The sequence below is a fragment of the Sitodiplosis mosellana genome, unplaced genomic scaffold (genome assembly GCF_009176505.1).
Source record: "Sitodiplosis mosellana isolate CC-2019 unplaced genomic scaffold, AAFC_SMos_1.0 Smas_scaffold_6191, whole genome shotgun sequence".
Taxonomy (NCBI): domain Eukaryota; kingdom Metazoa; phylum Arthropoda; class Insecta; order Diptera; family Cecidomyiidae; genus Sitodiplosis; species Sitodiplosis mosellana.
Window position 1 is genome coordinate 2,575,845 of NW_022601432.1, and position 22,513 is coordinate 2,598,357.

At 36.9% G+C, this 22,513-nt stretch overlaps 6 protein-coding genes across 19 annotated transcripts in view; 4 read left to right on the forward strand and 2 right to left on the reverse strand.

Annotated features, from left to right (window-relative positions):
- LOC129576452 (serine-rich adhesin for platelets-like) overlaps positions 1-8,792 on the forward strand; it is a 78,499-nt gene extending 69,707 nt beyond the window's left edge. For all 13 annotated transcript variants that reach the window (XM_055461600.1, XM_055461592.1, XM_055461603.1 and 10 more), the window contains exons 11-17: positions 4,308-4,681; positions 4,770-5,835; positions 5,975-6,655; positions 6,739-6,876; positions 6,962-7,025; positions 7,119-7,338; positions 7,520-8,792. In XM_055461600.1, coding sequence (XP_055317575.1) covers positions 4,308-4,681; positions 4,770-5,835; positions 5,975-6,655; positions 6,739-6,876; positions 6,962-7,025; positions 7,119-7,338; positions 7,520-7,819 — 2,843 coding nt within the window. In that variant the 3' untranslated portion in view covers positions 7,820-8,792. The remainder of the gene's footprint in view (positions 1-4,307; positions 4,682-4,769; positions 5,836-5,974; positions 6,656-6,738; positions 6,877-6,961; positions 7,026-7,118; positions 7,339-7,519) is intronic.
- A 2,483-nt stretch (positions 8,793-11,275) lies between these two features.
- Positions 11,276-16,193, reverse strand: LOC129576470 (syntenin-1-like). Of its 2 annotated transcripts, none has more exons than XM_055461654.1 (4): positions 14,316-16,193; positions 12,378-12,894; positions 11,791-12,183; positions 11,276-11,658 (listed from the first exon to the last, which is right to left on the reverse strand). In XM_055461654.1, the coding sequence occupies exons 2-4, from the start codon at positions 12,884-12,886 to the stop codon at positions 11,604-11,606; spliced, it is 957 nt and encodes a 318-aa protein (XP_055317629.1). In that variant the 5' UTR covers positions 12,887-12,894; positions 14,316-16,193; the 3' UTR covers positions 11,276-11,603. The 2 variants fall into 2 exon arrangements, with proteins under 2 accessions (XP_055317629.1, XP_055317630.1); XM_055461655.1 differs by lacking the exon at positions 14,316-16,193 and adding an exon at positions 14,132-14,262.
- Positions 14,316-16,700, reverse strand: LOC129576469 (uncharacterized). The gene is made up of 2 exons (XM_055461653.1): positions 16,318-16,700; positions 14,316-16,222 (listed from the first exon to the last, which is right to left on the reverse strand). Exons 1-2 carry the CDS (start codon positions 16,394-16,396, stop codon positions 15,072-15,074), a joined length of 1,230 nt encoding a protein of 409 aa, XP_055317628.1. The 5' UTR covers positions 16,397-16,700; the 3' UTR covers positions 14,316-15,071.
- A 71-nt stretch (positions 16,701-16,771) lies between these two features.
- On the forward strand, positions 16,772-20,039 carry LOC129576468 (sorting nexin-16). Its single transcript, XM_055461651.1, has 3 exons — positions 16,772-18,567; positions 18,688-19,136; positions 19,229-20,039. The coding sequence occupies exons 1-3, from the start codon at positions 17,860-17,862 to the stop codon at positions 19,311-19,313; spliced, it is 1,242 nt and encodes a 413-aa protein (XP_055317626.1). The 5' UTR covers positions 16,772-17,859; the 3' UTR covers positions 19,314-20,039.
- A 289-nt stretch (positions 20,040-20,328) lies between these two features.
- LOC129576471 (alpha-ketoglutarate-dependent dioxygenase alkB homolog 7, mitochondrial) lies at positions 20,329-21,449 on the forward strand. The gene has a single exon (XM_055461656.1). It carries the CDS (start codon positions 20,490-20,492, stop codon positions 21,378-21,380), a length of 891 nt encoding a protein of 296 aa, XP_055317631.1. The 5' UTR covers positions 20,329-20,489; the 3' UTR covers positions 21,381-21,449.
- A 253-nt stretch (positions 21,450-21,702) lies between these two features.
- Positions 21,703-22,513, forward strand: part of LOC129576525 (cyclin-dependent kinase 9-like) — a 2,543-nt gene continuing 1,732 nt past the window's right edge. The window contains exons 1-2 of the mRNA XM_055461747.1: positions 21,703-22,293; positions 22,367-22,507. Coding sequence (XP_055317722.1) covers positions 21,913-22,293; positions 22,367-22,507 — 522 coding nt within the window. The 5' untranslated portion in view covers positions 21,703-21,912. The remainder of the gene's footprint in view (positions 22,294-22,366; positions 22,508-22,513) is intronic.

Below are 22,513 nucleotides of genomic sequence, written 5' to 3' on the forward strand. Positions count from 1 at the left end.
TCTCTCTCTCTCTCTCTCTCTCTCTCTCTCTCTCTCTCTCTCTCTCTCTCTCTCTCTCACTGCTTCCTCCTTGTTTCCTTTTTTCCCATTCAAATAGAATGCCAATTTTAGTGTATATTCAAGTACGATCCGTTGGCAATGCGTCAAATATTCGAAACACAATGCCATTGACAAAACCAAAAGTGTTTTGCACTGTGTGAGACAAAAATTGGCTATATTTTCGACGCATTTTATGACAAATGCAATTTAGCATCAACAAAACGCTCAAAATTGAGGTTATGCTCAATAATTGATCTTTTGCTTTCACATACCGTGGTTCGCTTCTCTTCTTCCGTTTTTCTTTTGTGGCGCAGGCGCCAACATACTCATAAACCATTTCGACGTAAACAAATAAACAAATCGCATCGACACACAGAGACAAAAAACACCGCTGCATACACTAACTTTTGCTAGCTTCGTTCTATTTATACATATGGCAATCATAATTTAATGGTCAGGTTTATTTGCTAATCGGAGCAAAGACCAGCCATTAGCAAGTCAAAAGCCGGACAGTACATTGTACATGGCAAGATCGCAATGAGCCAAGCACTAGCAGCACCATTAAAAGCACAGAACATTGCATACATTTTTTATTTTCCGCATGAATATCATCAACAACGCGGTCGCTCGTGTCCGTGTTTTGAATGAACCGAAACCCAAAAACAAAAATGAGCAACAATAAAAAGAGAGAAGAGTTCGTGTTTCATTCAGGACGCCACTTTATTTCTTTTATGTCAACATAAAACATGACCGAGACGCGGTGCATTAAGCGACGAACAAAAAACCTGCAGACGGTAAATTATCGAGGGAAATGCTAGCGTTTTGCGCCGGGATTAATTGAAGAAATGTGCGCGTCTCGCGTACAGTTTTTTTTTCTCACGAGATTGGCATATTTCGGGCTGCTGGCCATAAATTTACGATCGCTGCAGAATTTCAAGATTTCATGTGCGTGCGCACTCGCACTCGCCGATCACTATCCACTTTTTACCTGCGACGCAGTCGAAAAATCAAGTTCACCTACTCTTCAAATCGGGTTTTCAACATTATACACTTTTTTTTTATCAACAAAACACACGACAGACACGCTCTCCCAATGCAAAGAAAGAATTGAGCAATTGAAATTCCACCCAAGTAAAAATTAAAATTGAATTCCAACTTTTTTTTTTCTGCGGTTTTGTTCTGCGACGAATTGAGGTGTCGAATAGTAGACGCCGCGAGTTTTCTTGTCAATTTGTTTTTTTTTTTAGTTTCGTTTCGTTTCTTTTAAATTCCCTTCACATTTCGCTCAAAAGAAGAAAAACCAATAAATTTATGTGTCCGAGGCGCGAACGAGCTGCATTGATCGCATGCTGGAACTACTTGAATTGAACAACAAGTTTTTGTTTTTGCACGGAGTATGTGTGTGTGTGTGCGTGTGTGAGAAATAAATTGTGAACTGCAAAAATTTATCAACTTGTCTATATGTTATGATTGTTTTGAGCAAATTCGCAAAAAGGAATACATTTATTTTATTACTTATCGTGAATGCGATTCATTGTCTCTCTCTCTGACTCTCTGACTCTCTGAAACGGCATTATGGATAGAGTTGACATCGTAAATATTGGCCGAGAAGTTGCGGCCTTTGCATTTTCCCCCGGCATTGCAGTAAAAATTGAATGTAGGAAAGTGTACAACGAAAAAAAAAGAGAGTATCATATAAAAAGAGGCCAATCTATACATAAACGCATGGTTTCATCGCATTTGACTACCGATCCAGTATGCAGAATGTAATAAATGTCTAGGCATTACAATGCCTTTTTTCAATTTTTTTTTGGTTTTAAATGATGACTTTTCGAAGTGGTAACGCATTAACGTTTGGGTGGATTTATGTTATGTGTTTTGGTCGAGGAGAGACACAGCAAGAGAGTGAGAGAGTGTGTGTGAGGAAAAAAAATAGCGCCGAGTAAACACTTGGCTCAAGCCAATAAGACAAACGAAAACACAGCATACACAAACTTGTCGATAAAACTACATCGTATTTAATTATAAACAAGGGAGAGCAAGAGATAGAGCGAAGAAAAAAAAACCAAGTAACAACAACATCGTCCGACTACCGAGCACATAAGTTATTGATTTTTGATTCCACACAAATAGACTATTTAAGTATTATGTATTCAACCCGTTGCACAACAACATTTCGGAAATGCTCATTTTGGTTCATTTCAATCGATCGAAAAGCCAAGGCACAAATTGAAATTTATTTCGAAATGAAAATGCGAAGCCGTTGCAGAGCGGCAGCGAGAACGAAGAAGAGTAGGTGTTTTGAGTTGGTCGAAATGGTTTGTTATGCCAGAATTGGCGTTGCCAAAACGATTTCGATAAAAATGGCACGATATAAAGTGAGGAAAATAAAAAAGCAGCATCCATCGACAAAACGCATGTCGCGATTTATTTCAATCGTCGAATCTTTATGGGATAGTGGTGTACAGTAGCGTGAGCGCGCTCTATGGTACTACGACGACAGCATCGTTTCGTAATCAATGGGAATATAAGTTGGTGTACGATTAAATCAAGAATTGATGTTAACCGAGCCATTGAAATACGGTTTGGACCTAATTTTGATGGTTCACCGTAACGCAACAGATCCGCAGATTGCATTCATAACACCTATTCTATGCAAAGATTGTTTCTTTTTTTCTTTTGAAAACTAAGCGTGGCTGTTTGTCTTCTCGACATCAACAGCAACCGAAATAGAAAAAAATGCGCTAGTATCATTGATTTGAATTTCGTTCCCATCGTCCCATTGATTTTCAAACTTGCTGCGTGCATGTGAGTGTGAAGATTTTGAGTTTATTTGCTTATTTCGACGCAAATGAGATCACACACGATATATAAATTAAAATCGGTGCAAAGTATTGATGAATCAATACACGGCACAGCAGTCAACGTTTGTATGACGTGGTGTGTTTTTGTTTTCAATTTTTTTTTTCTCCACCCGAAATGGAACACAGAATGCTACGGTTACGCTTTCTATTGGATGTCGATCGCACATTTAGATAGAGAACTGACTTTGACTTGAGTAGGTGCCTAAAATAATGTGTTTTCATGGTAGCGAAAACTGATTAAATCGCCTCACTGTACTGTGACTCAGTTCATTGGCGAAAATTTACGACTCTCGGCGAATATCAATTATTAATGGTTGCTGCTGCTGTTACTGCTGCTGTTGCTGCTGCGGTTTTTTACTCAATGGAACACACAATCACTCTCACACACTGGCTAAACCTCGTGCATTGAAATATTCAGAGATTATTTCTGCCTGCGGCTATTCCGTCTGGATCTGGACAACGGCCAAAAACTTTCGTTTAAAATTCACAACTGTTCAAAACATACCGCAGGCCATCAATAAACTTAGAGCAGAACAAAAGGGAGAGGGAGAGAGAAAAAGGGCCAACAGGAGAATGAAATAGAAATTAAGATAAGAGATGCAGTGAACACGGTATCTAGCTGCACAAAAGCAAAGTAGGCAAATCAATTTTTGTCACGAGTAGATAACATAAAATTAAATTTTTCTCTTCGCCTTGAATGCGATATTAGGAAAATCGATTACATTTTTTTTCCTCATTTTATTTTTCCTTCCACTCGGATTGTCACATAACAGCATGCAACGTTGTGTTAATCAACAATTTTTCAATCGATATGAGCCTCATTTTTTTGCATAACCCGACACAAATGTTGTTTACCGATGTCAACGAGTTCACATTTAGAATGGTGAAAAAAGAGACAGAAAAATCGAGAGAGAGAGAGAGAGAGAGAGAGAGAGAGAGAGAGAGAGAGAGAGCGAGAGAGAGAGAGAGAGAGAGAGAAAGAGAGAGAGAGGGAGAGAGAGAGTATGGGAAAAGTGCACACCCAAGTGCGTCGTTGTGTGTGTGCCGACAATCAGAAGGGAATTAATTCGCTCCTTTTCCTCCGCATCTCAATCTAAATTTAGAACACACAATGCCATAACGAAAATTGCTATTGTCGTTTTTGCCGTCAGTAGTAGCAGCTAGAAAATGTTGAAACTGATGCGTGACTCTCTGTATGCAACTGCACCTAATTGACAACGATGAATAGAAAAACATGAATTTGCTCTATCTACAACAAAAATAAGATGGAAAACACGACGTAGACGCACACAAATGCGACGTGTTGACTATTTTTAGGAAATTTTGAATGTCGACTTGATTTTGAACACGGAATATGGAATTAAAAGATTTGTCTTTTGTTTTCTCCCTTTTTTTTCCACACAGTGTTACCAACAAACAACTCAGTTCCTATTGAAAACGTGGTGGTAGCTGAAAGCGGTGACGATTCCGAAGACGAATGGAATTATATCAAAGTCGCCGATAAGGAGAAGCCGAATCAAGAACGTGAAACGCCCGTCGAATTGGAGAGTGAACACGACGACAAAGAGAGCTTGAAAGAAGTCGCCGCTGTTGAGGACGACGACGACGAAGCTGCCGCCATCGTTGCCGCTGCTGCTTCTGCTGCTGGTGTCGAAGAAGACGCTTTTATCACATCTCCCACACCACCCACTGCCTCAATTGGAGGAACGGACTTTATAAATCAGCAATCACATGCAATAGCTCAGGCCCTTGCCGAGCCAGAAGAAGCTTGTTCTGAGGTAAGAATCAATGGTTTTTTTTTTCGTTTTGTTTCGTTTTTTTGTCATCGTTCCAGTTGAATAATACGTTTTTCATTCAATTCGTTAGCTACTCGAAGAGAAACAAGACACTGAACATCCCGAGCTATTTGATTTGGAACGCGCCGAACGTTCGTCATCCGTCGCCGCTGAGCACGATTCCGATTTGGGCAACGACGAAGATTTAGACGACGAAATGGACTCACAACTTAATCCAGACGCAAAGGAATTTGTTCCGGTGTCACCACAACGCACATCGGTCAGTTCACCATTCGGCAATGGAATACACAATCGTCTTGATTTGATGGATGATGATGTTGTGTCACAGAGTCCACGCAAAGGATCGGCTATTGTGATGGATGACAAGGATATTGTGTTGCCGGCCGAAAATGATTTCACCGAAATCTCACAACGTCCATCCGAATTGGCAGCTAACGAACTCAATTTTGATAATATCGAAAATGGCAACAGCATCGAGCCAAAGGACATCGCTCAACGGCCCGAATCGTCCAGTTCACAGTGCTCATATCAGGAAATGAATTTGAAAGAGGCAATGCATGGTGATGAAAAACAGGAATTGGCCGCCGAAGTTCCAGAACCGGAATGTTTGTTTGCTGGCAACGCCGGTGACGGTATCGTTCCAACCACAAATGGTGGACAACAATTTTTAACCGAATCAGATCCAATGAATATTTCATTCTACAATGATGAAAACAATCCATTCAGTTCCAATTCACAAGAGGTTGATATGAATGCCGTGCAACCGTTGCCCGATTGCTTAGATGATGATGCCCCCGAAAATGAATTGGTCGATTATGTATCGCAACCGATTGCATTGAATAATAAAAATTATGCCGACGATACGGATGAATTGTTCAAGGAACTCACATCGGAAAGTGAGAAATTGAATGTACACCATAAAGAATTCGTTGAACAAGAACCAGAACCGCAACCAGAACATGAACAACACATTGAACAACCGACACCAATCACAAACTATGTTCAGGAATTAGCCACCGAAGTAACATCAATCTTGAACGACGTGGTAGAGCAAAGCAGTGCCGCATTCTCTGACATTCAACAGACTATGGAATTCGAAACGATCAGCCAAACTGAAATCAATGAAGCTACTCCAGGTAATTTGAAATGAAATTTTTATGTTTAAACCACCTAATAACGAGCACCTCGTCGTTATAACGAGCATGCATCCCGAAAGGAATCGTTTACTTAGAAAAGAGCGTAAATTCGATGTTTTTTTTCTGTTTTCCCAAATAGATGTGATAAACCAGTCTGATTTGTCCGTTGAAGCCAATGAATTTGTACCAAGTGCTCCTGCTACGGATATTGATTTTGAGCCGGTTCAATCGTCTGGCATTATTGAACCAGAGCCATACATTCAAACCGAAACACATGAACAATTCATTCAGCAGGAACAGCCGCTCATTGTGACCGAAGAATCGCTCAACGAAGCCGAACCTAGCTTATTGAAATTGAACGAATTATCGCTGAATGAAAACGTTCCGACAACCGAACAAAAATCAGAAATCGAGGCTTTAATCGCACAACAGCCAACTGAACCGGAACCACAACCCGAACAAGTGGTCGAAAGTAGTGTCAGCGAACCAATGGTAGCCGCTGCTGCTGTGGTTGCAGCAACGGCCGCTGTTGCTGCTGCTGCTGTTGGCGTTGCCAAGGCCGCTGCTTTACCAAAAGCCAAACCAACCGAGACGAAAAAACCCGAAGTTAAAGGTAAAGTGGCACCGATAAAGAAACCGACTGCAACAACAACGACATCGAGATTGGCGGCCAAACCAAGTACCACCACTAGCGCAACAAAAACAACGACTGCACCAAGAGTTGCATCGCGCACTATCGCTGCACCAAAGGTCGGTGGCGTTGCTGAAAAGAAAACCACCACCACATCGACTATTACACGTAAACCAATTAGCAATGGAAGTGAGTAAACTTTTTTGATTTCTCTTCATTGTTTTCACCTTCAATTTTACTAATTATTTCACAAATGATTCATTTTGCTTCAGCCGGCGTTACATCAACTGTCACTAAAAAGACAACTACAACCACTAGCACAGTCACAAAGTCAGCCGTTGGTGCTACACGTCCGTTGACCACCGCATCGAGACCAGCCACTGCTCGCACAGCTAGCGCAGCTACAACCGGTACGTTTCAAATGGGCTCAATCATAGGAATAATTCAAGTATTATTTGCAGTAATTGACTAAAAAAACGATAAATCTATTTACAGCTACAAAAACAACTGTTCCGAAGCCAAGCACAACTGCTGCTCCTCGAGTTCCATTGAGTGCTAGGTAATTATTTGCGTTTGTTTATTGAATACTTTGTTTTTTCCACTTCTGTACAAGGTTTCTTCATATCTAATAACGATTTCGGTACACTTTTAGAACTGTGACTAAACCGGCAACAAGCACAACATCGCGAGTCAGTGCTACAAAGACGACCACTTCAATTGTATCGTCGGCTGCATCGCGTGTCAAGTCGGCACCAGTTTCATCGACTGTACGTTCAACGACATTGACCAAACCAAAAACTTCATTAACTTCGGATAAACCAAACGTTACAAAATCGACCCCAACGAAGACATCCACTTTATCGGCAGCAAGAGTATGTAGAAGCGATTGATGCTATTTTTTTTTTAAATTCATTCAATTTCTTTATTGAAAAATAGTTCGGATATGATTGATGAAACATGTTTTCCAGCCTTTATTTCATAAAAATCATTGGAAAAAATCCCCAAAATTCGTATTCATTCGATTTGCTAATCCAAAAATGGTTTAAATTACAGAGTCCGGCTGCAAAGACGTCATTGAGTGCATCATCGACGACCACGAAATCAACAACACCAATCCGAAAGCCGCTTTCAAGCGTATCAAAGACGACACCAATCAAATCGCCGCGAGTGCCTACAACAAATGGTGTTGCGAGCAAAACGAAGGTAGCAGCAAAGAGTGGCATCACCACTGCCACCGCTGCTGTCACCGTTAACAAGGACAAAGTGACGACAAATGGAAACTCCAAATTGAACGGTCACATCGAGCAAAATGGCACGGGTGCCGAAAAGATTATCGATGTATCAGCTGATTAGAGATCAGTATCAGAGCGTGAGCCAAGGGAATTTAAAAAGAGAGAGAAAATGAAAAAAATCAATCGAATTCAAGATGGAATTTAAAAAATAAAATAATAATGAGAGAGTGAAAACAAAACAAAACAAAAAAATGTTGAGAAAAAAGAGACACAGTGAACTCAAAACTAAAGAAAAACAATTTATGGTGATGCACTTTATAAAAGAATGAGGACGATCGTTTGATGAAATGTCCCGGCATATTTAATTCTTCTTTTTATTTGCTCCATTGATATATTTATGCAAGCGGTATGATTTCCTTAAATGTTAAAACAAACAACAACAACCAGAAATTTAATCATTCAGTTTATCTTTGTCGTTTTTTTTTTGGTTCAATTCTTTGGATTTTTTAAATAAGTTTTTCTTTTTAAATCGATCTATGTTAAATTCTGCTTTTGCTTTCACACACATACACAATTTAGATAATCCAAAACACTATTCTTCCGTAGTTGATATATGTATGTATGTTTTCATGAAAACTGATTTTGAGAGAGAGAAAAAAAAATGCAACTCACACATACACACATACACACACACAAAACGTCAACAGAAATAATCTAACCGTAATCTAATTTAATAAATAATCTTTTTTATGATAAAATTAACTAAACGAAAGATAAAAAAAATATGCAAAAAAAAAATTTAAATGTAATCAGATGTCTATGATATGGAAAGCGAATTTTAGCGAAAAAAATTGCAACGTTTGCGGTCTTCTGTAGCTCGGTGTTTATTGTGAGGGGGCTCGGTTGTTTTGATCGCATTGAATAATGAATTTGACATTGAGATCAAACGTGATCACTATTCGTGTTCATGCAAACAACCAATTTGATGTGAAATGAATGAAGTCGACCAGAACAGGGAAAGAATGGATGCGATATCGAAAAGGGCGATGCAAGAAAGTGAAAAAAAAAGAATTAGCAAATAATTTACATAAAAATATCAAAATAAGTTTAACTCCCCTTATTCGTGTCCCTTCACAAGCAAATGCGACAACAAACAACGTCTGCATGTTATTTGTAATAATCGTAACTGAAAGATGAAATCCTTATCAATAAACTAATGATACTATACGATACAGAAAAAAAGTCAATCCATACGAAAAAGAAAAGAGAAAAAAAAATCATGCAACAATAAATTCTATGATCTATGTATATCTATCTAATTTAAAGAAAATCAAAACGAACAACAAGAACAGAAAATCATGAAAATTTGACCCAAAAAAAAAATCATACAAAAAAATACTATCAATTATCGATTTACGTCGAAGACCAAAACATTTCTTACTATCTCGCATTTTGTTCATTTTTTTTTGTTTCTGTCAATTTTATCAAATAAAATTAAAGAAAAAGAAGAAAAAAAACAACACACGTTTAATAAATAAAAAAAAACATGAACTTTAAATCTTTAATCGTAAATGCATTGTTTTATCTTGAATATAAAATTAAGTATTAAAATAAACCAGATAAAAGAAAAAAATGAATGTGCGCGGGATCGCTGAAGCAACCGAACGAACGATTGAAGAAGCTACACATCTATAAGTTATTTGATAGATTTGGAACGTTCTTTTGATTGTAACGAGAAATTGGAGAAGAAGACGAAAACACAATTATATTATGCTTGCTATCGCTTTTGATTTGCATGTGAGAGCGATAGAGAAAGAGAGAATGGGAAAAATAAATTGCTTGGTTCAGCGACCGCTTCGACAAAATATATTTTTCCACAAATTATGTTTGTTTGTTTTTTTTTTCTCGTGCTTGTTTCTTTTTTATATAAACAACTAGAAGATGAACAAAATATTTGAATGAATAGCTAAATATTTGATAATGAAATAAATTTAAAAGAAAAAATCCAATGCGTTAACACAATAGAATGCATTCAAACAAAATTTAATAGAATATTTCGAACAAAAAAAAAATAACAGAAATTGTCTTGTGTTTGACTGCAAATGATCAAAACAACAAAAACGATTTCATTTTATTTATTGCATTCGATAAACAAGTGCCCCGATTATTCAACGGACGAAAAAATTATGTGCTTCGTTTTGTTTTTGTTCGTCTTAAAATGCGTGTGATTTATTTCTTCTGAATCATCACTTTTTTTTTTTTTTCATCTTCTTTTTGAATGTGAATCATTCATAAATCGCTGCACATTTTTCTTTTCGCCAAATTTACATTTCAATACGGTGTGGTTAAAATTCTATGCAACGTTTTAGTTAAACGAACTGAAACAATTCATTTTATCTACAAACCAAACAATGGTGCAGCAATAGAGAAATATCTAGATATTACGAGATTCCATGTTTCGCGTTCGCATACAAAAAAAAAGCAAATAGAAAAATAATTACTGAATTTATTATCATCATTAACACAGAACATAGCTACGAAATTAAATAAACAATTTACTGACACTTATTCGAAAATAATCCAATCGTCGACGTCATCGATGACGACGACGACGACGACGACGATGACCACGCATAGATTCAATCAAATCGATATGAAAATGATAAATTATGCGACATCTTTTCTATGCAAACAACAGAAAGAAGAAAAAAAAAACAATATAAATTTATATTAGATATGAGATATGATTATATTTATAAACGCTTTGTTACTATAAATTGCTATTGGTATATGATACAATCAAACATGAATAAAAAATGTAAAAAAAAATCAAACCTAGTCTTTACTTTTTCGATCAGATTTCATCATAATTTTTATAAAAATCAGTCATTTCTGCGCCATTTTTTTCATTTTAGGTCAGCCCTTATGTACCCATCGGAGGCGATTTTAGTCCAGAACACTGGCCAGCACATTTTATGCGTACAAAATCCGAATCAATCGGAAAAATAGTCTTTTGCTGAAAAATGACAGCTTTCAATGACATCTAAGCATGCTGCACGTTCCGACTTGAAACGCTCTTTTTTCGCAAAATTGCCGCAGTTTTTTTTTTAGTTTGATGTAAACACTTTTTTTTTGCTACACAACAGTTTCAATTGATAGCAAATTAAAAGTGTAAACAGATAATTAATCTTTGCACGCTAAGCTCGAGAGGCAATTAACGACAAGACACGACACAATTTCAATCGATTGATGTTGTAAAGTGCAGCAAAATGTAATATAATCGATTTGTTTTCTTTTTTTTTTAAACGTTGAGAAAATAAGTTTATCACGTTAATTTGTAGTGGCTTGAGCATTTCAGAAAGATAGGTAGGTAGGTAGTAAAACACTACATAGTTATTACCTTTGTTCATTCATCTTCTTACCTTCTTTAACCCTGCATTTACTTCCCGATGCCCAGAGTGAAAAATCAATTCCAGATGCAATATTCCAGAAAAAAAACACATTGGGTTGCCATTCAACTTCATCAAAATTATTCAATTACAATAAAAGTATTGACTTTCAAATGAAAACCATTCCATACTCTTAATAAACATATAAAATTCGTTTATTGAATTCGTGACATATATGAAAAAATAAGTCGATGTAGCATTTGTTTGGTGAACATTTTTTTCATGAAATTACAAACGTGATTATCAAAGTAGTTTGACTATTCATATTTATGCGAATAGAAATAAATGGCATTTCTTGAATCCTTTGGTTCATTTTCTCTGTGAAAATCGTCCTCTCGTCAATCGTCTCCGTTCCGAAAAAAAAATGCTTTATTCTTTGGAAGTGTATCGCTGTAACTAATTAGGAAAAATTGTAGAAAAAGAAATTCGACGATTTTGTGTCGATGCTCGCGGCGCTTAGAAATCTGGAACTGAATGGTCCATAATACTGCGAATGAATGACGTCGATAGTCTAGAAAAAGAAAGAAATTTTTTTTAGTATGCGAAGAGAGAAAAAAATCAAGAGATAAAATATTTCATTTGAATTTTGGCTGATTTTATGTGGAATGGTCGATTTGATGCATATGCCAAAGCAAACACTTACTTCTTAACCATGTGATCGTAGATGAACGATGGAATGATTGTAACGGTGATGATTGGCTCGTTTTCGTTCAGAATAATCGCTGTGATGTCTTTGTCTTTCATTCCAACAACATTTTGTCCGTTCACTTCGAGCAATTGATGTTCGATCAACAGGCCATTTCGTGCGGCTGACGAATCCTTAACAATCGATACAATTTTGCCGTTGTTGAACTGAAAACCAATATGACCGGTGGAATCTTTGTGCATCGTAACAGTGCGTTCAAATGGACGATCCCGAATCACCATTGTAATGTCATTTTCCGGACTTTTCTTCAGTATCTTATGTACTTTATCCATACTGAAACCAGCCACATTGTTTCCGTTGATTTGCAAAATCTGATCGCCGAAACGAAGTCTGTAAAAGAGAAGCATGCTTTAGTTTTATCGCTGTTCGGTAAAAAGGGAATAATGAGTCACTTTTTCCGAATAGATAAGGCTCTTATCTAATTTTTTTCATATTGAAAACGTTGTTCGAATTGAAGATCATTAAATTTGCTTGTAGATTGGAAATTTTCCAAGAGTAAAGTATAATAGAAGTTCCAAACTTACCCAACAAGAGCGGCTGGGCTATCTTTGCATACGAGCGTAATGAAAATGCCATTGTTAATGTCTTTGACACGCAAACCGATTTTCTTATCGGCACCTTTGCAGACGATCACTTCGCGAATACCATGGGTGACATGGGCACGCTGTAATCCAGCCGTCTGACTGGACAATGGGGCAATCATAGATCCAGTTGTGGAAGGCATGACGGCAGTTTCAACACTTCGCATGTATTCGGGCATATTCAATGCAATCATATCGGAACTCAATTCCAAACCCATGAAATCCGACAACCCTGGATAGAGTTCAGGTGCCGATGCGACCGGTTTGTAGCCATGTACTGATGGTGTCGATCCAAGCTGTGGGTATGCACTTTGCACCTGTGCATACGATGGGTGTTGTGCGTAGGATGGTGTTGCTTGTGCAGCGGCCATTTGGTTAACCAACGCATTTTGTTGCGCCTGAACCATTTTATGCACTTGCATGTCTTCCAACGATGGATATAACGACGACATGATTAATTCTGCAATGGAAATAGAAGGAACAAATGAATTACCAATTAAATAAATATTTGTTTCGGTAATACACAAAAAATGTAGTTTTCGTTTCGTCGAAGCGAAATTGATGTCATTCAACTTGAATACAATTACACATATGATTCATGCACAGTTACTGTAAGGGCCACAGATTTCATCACTACGAAATCGACACAAACAAACTGTGACTAATTCAATTCGTTATCATATCCCCTCAAATAAAAGCATCATCCGACATTATTCACTCTCTCTCTCTCTCTCTTTCTTTCTTTTCTGCTCTCATAGTTACGTTGGGTGTTATCAACAATTAAAGTTCATTCCGATTGAATCGCTTTGTTTGCATAAGCAGAACCCAATGTTTTTTTTTTAAGAAATTCAAAGTCCAAGTCTCATTTTATATATATTTATATGGATTCATAAACATTTTAATGATAAACACAGAATTTATTTTCCGTCCATTTCGTATGCTCATTGCTCAGTCTGTCAATTTGATTTATAAATTAATATAAATATTTTTCAAACGGCGCGACGCATACGAAATATCAAACCACAAGAATTTTGTTTCAATCCGTTTGTTTTGACGTGAAAAGAATGTGATTCTTGACAGTTTTTTTTGAAGCTGACCGCAATGTAGTTGACAAAACCAGGTATGTAAAGAAATTAGATGGTATCTAATGGATTACAAGTTAATGGAAGCATGTCATATGTGATTCATTGCGGGGAAAAACATTATGAAATTCACACTGGCTACTTGATACAGTTAGTTTCACTTTGCACTTGTCTCTTGGTTGATCATTGTTACTCTCCATATTCTTTTATGCACCGCTTTCTTTGTTATGCTTTGTTCGTTCTTCTTCTCCGGGTAACATGGCACAAACACGCCAGTGAACGCTATTTTGGTTTTCATTTCAAAATCTAATGCAACATTTTAGCTAGAATGTCGTCTAGTCTGGCAACAGAAAAACGAAATTCTATTCGTTTGTTGGCTATGTTTTGCTGAATGTACGTTTTAATTAAAACCGCACATATATTTTTTTTTTTTGCAATTTTATTTTGCATGAATGGAATTAACAACATTTATCGATTTTTCACACATGCGTCATTTGGTGTGGTGGATTTTATTTATTTTGCGTCACACTGTGCAACTGAATTTGGTTGGTTTTTATTAATTTCATTTGTTGTTGAAATAAAAATAAAAATCGGACGAAAATATCACGGTTATACCTTGCAAAAAGAATTGTAACCTAATTCACATTGATCAAATCGAAAACTCAACAGTTTTTGCGATAGAATCATCAATTTATAAGGGACGATAGCATTTTAATCACAATCTATCAATAAAACTACGCTTTATCTAATCATCAACTGCAAAAAATGATTGAAATATTGCAACGAAAAAAAATCTTACTCTTTTTCCTTTTCTCCAATGCGATAGTGCAATCAATTACAAATTGATTTATTTTTACTGTGGTGATTTATTTGACTCTACTTTTTTGTATTTGAGACTGTTTGTTTATGCTGATCCCAGCTGTATCGCAATTTTTCGTTGTGATGTTCGATTCACTCTGCAGACTACGTCTAAACTGAACAGTATTGAAATGAACACAGCGACGCGAACTGTCGTCGAATGCACCGTCTGTAGAAAACAGAGTCAAGATGCGTATTATTTGTGTGTGCGAGACACACACAGGCAAATTTCCAGGAAACGGACTGCGTCGAAGTAGCGGCGCATCGTTGTGGTAGTTGCAAACGGTTGTACGGTTGTATATCAAAGGAGGCATGCTCGTGTATGTGGGATGCTGAAACATTTACATGTTTCAGTATAAGTGTAAATACCGTGAAACAGTTACACAGACGGTCAATTTCACTTGCGGGAGACGATAACGACAACACAACAATTTTAACACACAGGAAGTTCATACGGTTGAAATGTAGTTTTGTACGTTTCTCAATTTCTCATAGCCAAAAATATGAGTGAATTTTCTTTTCACTTTTGAAAAATTCTCAATAAGAATCCATAACACACCGAGTATTCGAAATGTTTCGATTGTTTTTTTTTGTCTAAATTTTAGCAAATTTCAATCAGTCGTCGATACTTGAATTCCAGTCGAAATTCAAATGAATAGTAAAAACGAAACACTAAATTGACTTGCATCAACATTGGTTATGAACTACTTTCGCTTGATCGGCTAAATTTTGCCGATGGATGGTATTTAATTGTTGGCTTTGGTTCCACCGAATCGTACATATTCTTATATTTGGGCCGTGATGAACGGTTTTTTCGTATGAGCCACTGTTGAAATGCCAGCTCATTCAAATGGGCGATTTGTTGTTTCGCTCGCATTATTTCGCGTTCGCGTCGTGCACGTTTCTCCAAATATTTCTGTCGATTCGATTCGCGTGTCTCCAGTTGATCTTTGCTTAGTCCATACTGGGAAATGTATCCATTGTACCGTGGCAACCGATTATTGTCCAAGTACTTATTCTCGCAACATGATCGCACATTTAAATGTATCTTAAGGAGATCGTCTTGATTCATGATGTGTTTATTGGCCGAACATCGACGCACATTTGCTGATGCGATTCGTTTGGTTTGTGAAGTGGCCGGTCTGTTGCCAGCTGCCGTTTTAGCGCTGCATCTAGCTTGATTAGACTTCAATGCAGAATCATAGTCTCTAGCTGATGAACTGGTGACTTTATTGCATGCTCTACACGGTGGGTCATTTTCATTGTTTCTACTTAACATCGGTGCCCTTTTTCGTTTTTCAATTTCAGCAGTTTGTTCATTGGCATTGTCTACAATTTCAATTGGTACTGGTGATGGCGTTACACTATTTTCTCTTTCTTCCGCAACTATGGCCTCATTTATCTCTTCAACTACTTCCACCTCGCTGGTATATTCATTATCATCGGACACACTATCTTCGTCATTCGAATAGTTGACAATCTCTTCGATCGACAATCGCTTCATAAAGCCATCGATTTGATCGTTATCAGTGTTGACCGACTGTTTGCTGGGTGCTCTTTCACCTCGTTCAATAATCTCGGCAATCTCTTTGTCAATCGCTTCATCATCCTTATATTGTATATCGGCACTTTCCGCTTCGCTCCCATTATCTTCGTACTCTTCAATATCCGATGAAAATGTAACACGATGCTTTGATTGCAGCAGAAATTTATCCGATTTGATTGCGATTTCACTGGGTTGCTGTTCAATTTCCATATCGTGCTCTTTGTCGTTAATCGATGCAAACAATAAATTATTTGCCGATTGAATTTTATCCACGATATTGTATTCGTTGACTGGCGTTAAAACTGGTGACACAAAAAAAATGATACCGTTTGACTTATTTCAAAACTGGCAACTAAAGAGATGTGCAAAAAAAAAACCCGCAATGACGACTACTTACAATAGGTCTCTGTATCACTGTCGGCATCATTATCGCTCATTCTTACGTTAGTACTTTGGCTAATGTTCGTTTTTAACATTCGATTAAGGCAAAACAAAAACAACAACCGCAAATAGTTACAAGGTCCAATATTGTTTCACACATCCTCCCAAAAAAACCCAAACGAAGTTTGATCGATAAAATGTGTGTTTATTCTGATTAGAAATATCGTAGTTTGTTTGCATGTGCCGAAACAAGCGGCTAAACAAACTCTAACAAAACTTCCATCCATCGCTTCAACTCGCAATGAATTGAAAATTTTGAATAAAATTTATTGCGAATAAAAGTTTTTGCTTAGATTTCCGGTACGGTTGATGGATTTATGTACCAAATTTTTTCCAACCGACAACAATACCATGTTCGAATTTCTATTTCGCATTTCGAACACGTTCGCCGCACATATATTCGAACTGTCAAAGTCTATGTGCTGTGCAACGAATGAAGTTTATTGTTTTCATTTTCTCTCCCTCTCTCATTTTTCATTCTATCGTTTACTATTTTACGTTGTTCTGCTTGCCATTCGATATACGCGCTGAGTGTGTGTGTTTGGTCTGGACGGTTTCTGTTGTTTTCTTATTTTGTTTTTTATCGTATGATTTTTCGGTTTTTATGTTCAATCATTATTATTTTGATTTGATTTTGTTGAGCATATATATTATTTATTGTTTGTTGTTTGTTGTTTTTTCATATGTTGTTGCATTTTAAAATAGGGTCATTTCATTTGAACGTTTCGATTTACTGCTCGTTTTGTTGCTCGGATGGTTAAAGACTGCAACAAGAAATAATATACGAAACAAGAACACGAATAGCAGAAAGGAAAATAAAAATACTAGAAAGAATATTGTGTGGTTTAAGCATTTGAAGTGCATACGCATTCGTGTGTACAATTGTACTGTACTGTTGGAGAATTATGAATGCTAAATTGCTCAGTGTCGCGTAACAAAAACATCGTACATTTTTGGAATGAAGCAGTGCGATCAAGAGACGCACATACACTCATCACATACAACCGATTATATATATATATATATCCATATGGTGAACCGAGTCAGACGAATATAATTGCGATAATAGCAAAAACAATACCACCACTATTAACTTGCAGAATAAAATACCATAGAGTCGGTTTCGGTTTCGATACGTTTAGCACGAAATAAAGTAATTTATACACAAGTGGTTCTTAACAAGTTCGAGAGAAAGAGTGAATACATACAGCACGACGACGACGACAAAGTTTTTTTTTTGTCTGTTTCTCTGCCAATTTTGTCTCTGTCACTTTCACACATAGAGATTAGATATTGCACAGGTGATAGAATTGAAAACAGTTTCAATGGGCGTTGTAAATCAATCGAATGATTGAGTGTGTGCCTGTGCATTGTGGTTGTGTGATCATTCAAGCAAACGGATAAGAAAGAAAATTTTGATTGACATTTATGCAAATTGTGGCATAAAGCAGCACTCGCACATACACACGCACCACAAACGACAACAAGAACGTGAGAAATGTCACAACGAGCATTGAAAAAACGAGAACACAGTTTGTTGAAGCAGGAGAAGGAAACGCACCAAATTTATCGTAAGCAAACACAACCATTGAATGCACAACAAAAATCAACGAAATACACACAACGCACTACCAATCCGATAAGTAGTGTACTTTGTAAGAGTTCAGTGATAAAATCGAACCAAATTGATAACAGCAAATCCAATATCAGTGTGAGTAAGTTGAAGTTCCACTCAACACCAAATTTAGCAGCAACTGCATCATCATCGATATTGTCTACGACCGATTCGTTTCGACGGAAACACAATCATATTATTCGTTCGCATTCGGAGACCGATTTGTCGTGTATGCCAGATGAGGCGAATGTATTGGTTAATGCCAAATCGGAATTTCATCTGAAATCAATTGCCAGTACACAAGTTCCAACACAAAGCTTTCAATCAATATCGACGAATACGTTCGATCATTCATTAAATCGACCAAAGAAGAGCGCAACGGTCGCAAAATCAATGAACACGCCGCCACGAAATCTACACACGAAAAGGATGTCGATTCAAAGTGGACATAGCAGCCAAACGGCGGGCAGTATGACATCCAGTGCATCGAGTGCATCAACACAATCACCAAGCGTCGGCTTTTGTGATCCGGATAATATTCGCATACCAATCGTGGGATACGAAGTTATGGAAGAACGAGCCAGATTCACGGTAAACTTAATTTCATGATTTTCGACGTTTTTCCACAAGAGTTCAATTTTTAGATGAATGTTTTTCTTCTCTTTTATCAAAATACTATCAAAAATAACCGTTTGCATCCACTTTTTGTAGGTATATAAACTGCGAGTCGAGAATCCATTTACAAATGACTGTTGGCTGGTATTACGTCGTTACACCGATTTTCAGCGGCTCAACAGCAAGCTAAAAACGACATTTCCGCATTTGCCGCCGCTCACGTTGCCACGCAAAAAGCTATTCGGTGATAATTTCAGTAGTTTATTCTTGAGTAATCGCGTTCAGGGACTACAAATATTTATAAACACAATTATGGCCAATGAAACATACCGAAATTCACAGCCCGTACGGGATTTCTTCTGCCTGGACGAGCCGCCAACGTACTCGGAATCGATCGAAGAATGTCGAGCCATTTTTGAGGCACAAGAAGATACGATCAACCATTTAAAAATGCAACTCAGAGCCAAAAACGAAATTATTTTGTCGATGCAACAGCAACTAAACAATGAAATTGAAAAGAATCGCGCTCTATCAACGGCAATCAAGTAAGTGGTCAATGCGAAGAAGAAATTTTTTTTAGAATTCTGAATTGATCAATTTCACATAATAATCATTTTTCTGTTGATTTTTTTTTCAGTTTTTCCTATGAAAACTGTGAGAATTGTTCGAAAAAGTTCGACGAGCTCATGAAATGTCAAACGATGGCCAGTAAAAGCAAATAGCAACGGATATCGTATATGGTTGAATTCCAGGCGAAAATCGACCAATGTATCAGCTGCGATCTTAAAGTTTGGTTTCATACCTCATACAATTGATATTTTAATCAAAACAATGGACACATTTTTTTATTATTGGAAAACACAGAGAGTGTCCATTGATTGGTGTTACAATATGCTCAAAATGCGTAGTTCTTTCGGGTGTAATTCAACACTCTAACGAGAGAGAGAAGTAAGTTACCCAAATACGACTTACCACGAAGAAAACTAACCACAAAATGTGAATTTAGTGGATATATTTAATTATGATGATTCAACAAGTGTCCTTCCATTTGCTACTAAGATGCTCAAAAGAAATTGTGAAATAGATAGACATACAAAGAGTACTCCCTCTGTGAACGAGAGAGAAGGAAAGAGAATGAAAAATAATTTGAAAACGAATCAACTGTGAATATATAAATTTGAAATTTGTTTTTGGATTCATTTGAGGCATTTAGATTTAAAGTATTCAAGGCTAGAATTTCAAGCTTTACTAAATGAAAATTTATGTCTTTTCAAATATGTTTTTTTCTTTTGCTACAAAAAACGAAGATATTTTTTTAAAAATGAAAACGTTTATAAATTGTATTACAAAGATTTTTTTTAATTTATGAAATTAATTTACAAAATGATTTATGTAGACTTGTAGACTAGATGATTTTAAAAATAAGAATAAATATTGATTGAACAAAATGTGTATTTTGTGTACCTCCCACATGGAAATGACTCTATTTGAAATTGATCACATTTGGTTTTGCGATTGAAAAACATGAAATCGAAAAATTTATTTGGGATTGCAAAATTCGGCGTAGTTCTTCTGTATTTTTAAGCACAATCTCTGACGTACTTTGGCTTCCCGGTAAAAAATGTCGACCTTTGATATTCGATCCATTGGAGATGTACATTCTAGGAAATTGATATTCCTTGCATCAAAATATGTACACAATTAGCTTCAATATACAAAAGATTGAGCTCATGTGCAAGTAAGTAGAGAAATCTGTCTTTCTCGCTCGCATACCAACACATCTACAGGCAGAAATTGCTATTTACACGAATGCAGCTGATTCGAATATTTCGAAATCGAATTCGCTTGACATTCGTTCAATGTCAACACCGAGTTGAACAATAACAAAGTGTGCGAAAATGGTTTTGGTGGCTGGTGTTCGGCAGCAACGGCATATTCTGTGGAAAATATGGCCAATTTTGTATCAAAATCAGCGAAATTTTAGTCAATCTCTTAGCAATAATCATTCAGCATGTAAATTAAAATGTGACTTAAAGTGTATCTCGTTACATCATCGCTATCATTCGTCAAAAACGCAGTTTGATTTGGTGCAACCGAATAATCAAAATCAAAATCAAAATCACCTCTTCGATTTCTACGATGAGTGGCCGGCTGATGTTAAAACTGAATTCGTTCGTGATATGATTCTGATTGAGGATTTCATTAGCGAAGAAGAGGAGGAGCATTTGTTTGCTGAGACGAAGAAAACCATGAAACGGATGCGATACCAATACGATCATTGGGACGATGCCATTCATGGGTATCGTGAAATGGAAAAAACTGATTGGTGGCCAGAAAATGAAAGAATCTTCGAACGTGTCAGAAGTAAAGCATTCGTTGCAAATGTCTTACCACATGTACATATTCTTGATTTGGCTGCTGATGGCATCATAAAACCACATGTTGATAGTTCACGGTATTGTGGTACTACAATTGCCGGACTTAGTTTACTGACCGATTGCATCATGAGGCTGAAACGAGTTGACGAAAATCAACACAAACAAAGTCGAGAAGGTGGAGATGATAGAAAGCAAAGTGGCAACCAATCGAAACAAGAGGTCAACAATCTGGAGAAATCGGAATTTAGCTACTTTGTTGATATTTTACTCAAAAGACGTTCGTTGTATATCATGAAAGATTCAGCTCGATACAAATTTTCACACGAAGTTTTGGCATCAAAATCCAAATTCATGGGCAATGAGGTGGTTAAAGATCAACGAATATCGATCATTTGTCGAAATCAAGCTTGAAAATTGATTTTGCTGTAAGAGATTTTAGTATTGTTTTAAAATAAGGAAATAAATTTGTTGGAATCATAATGAATACGGTGTTTTTCTTCAAGGAAGGTAATGCTCGAACCATCGCTTTTTGTAAGAAAAGAAATTTTTTATTGAGAAAAAAAAAACGAATTTCTTTTCAAAGAAGACTTGAAAAAACCAAAATTTAAAGCCATAGCTCAATTACGATTGAAAATGCCGCATTTCGAACAAAAATAATACACAAAATCCACCGTCTCCATCGCAATTGACGTTCACATTTTGCTTTGGCCATTTTGAGCGAGTGTTATGCTACTTTTACTTAAGACACGAACATCCGTCAATGTCAAATTTGCTAATAAAATTGACGACTGTTGTTTTTTTTTCATTCGCATTGTATCGGTTCATTTGGTTTTGAATGAAACATTTCGTTTCGTACTTTTAACGGCTCAATCCAATTGATGATTGAGACAAAGTAGAGTTGTAACTAAAGAATTGCATTTGATACGATACAAATAACAAAACCATGGCAAGTAGAGGTGGTCGTGACGGTGAATCGATGGATACATCATCAAGTAGTCTAAATACAAGTCAATTTGGTCCATCAACTGTTCCATCGATGCAATCACACACTGCCGCCGGTTCAACAGCCACTTCATCACAGAAATCCAGCAGTAATTCTAATCCCAGCGGTGGTGAAGCAACGTCAAGCAGCCAAACGATGCTTGCTAATTATAAATACATTGAAAACTATGATTTTCCCTATTGTGACGAGTCAACTAAATATGAGAAAGTGGCGAAAATTGGTCAGGGCACATTCGGTGAAGTGTTCAAAGCACGTGAAAAACGTTCCAACAAGAAATTTGTCGCGATGAAAAAAGTTCTTATGGATAATGAAAAAGAAGGCGTTAGTATTCACAATGTCATTCATTTTTTCCAGGTCATTTTGATGTTCTGATTTTTTGTTGGTTTGTCTACAGTTTCCAATTACGGCGTTGCGAGAGATTCGAATTTTGCAACTCTTGAAACACGAAAATGTGGTGAATTTGATTGAAATCTGTCGCACAAAGGCCTCTGCACACAATCGATACCGCTCAACCTTCTACTTGGTGTTCGACTTTTGTGAA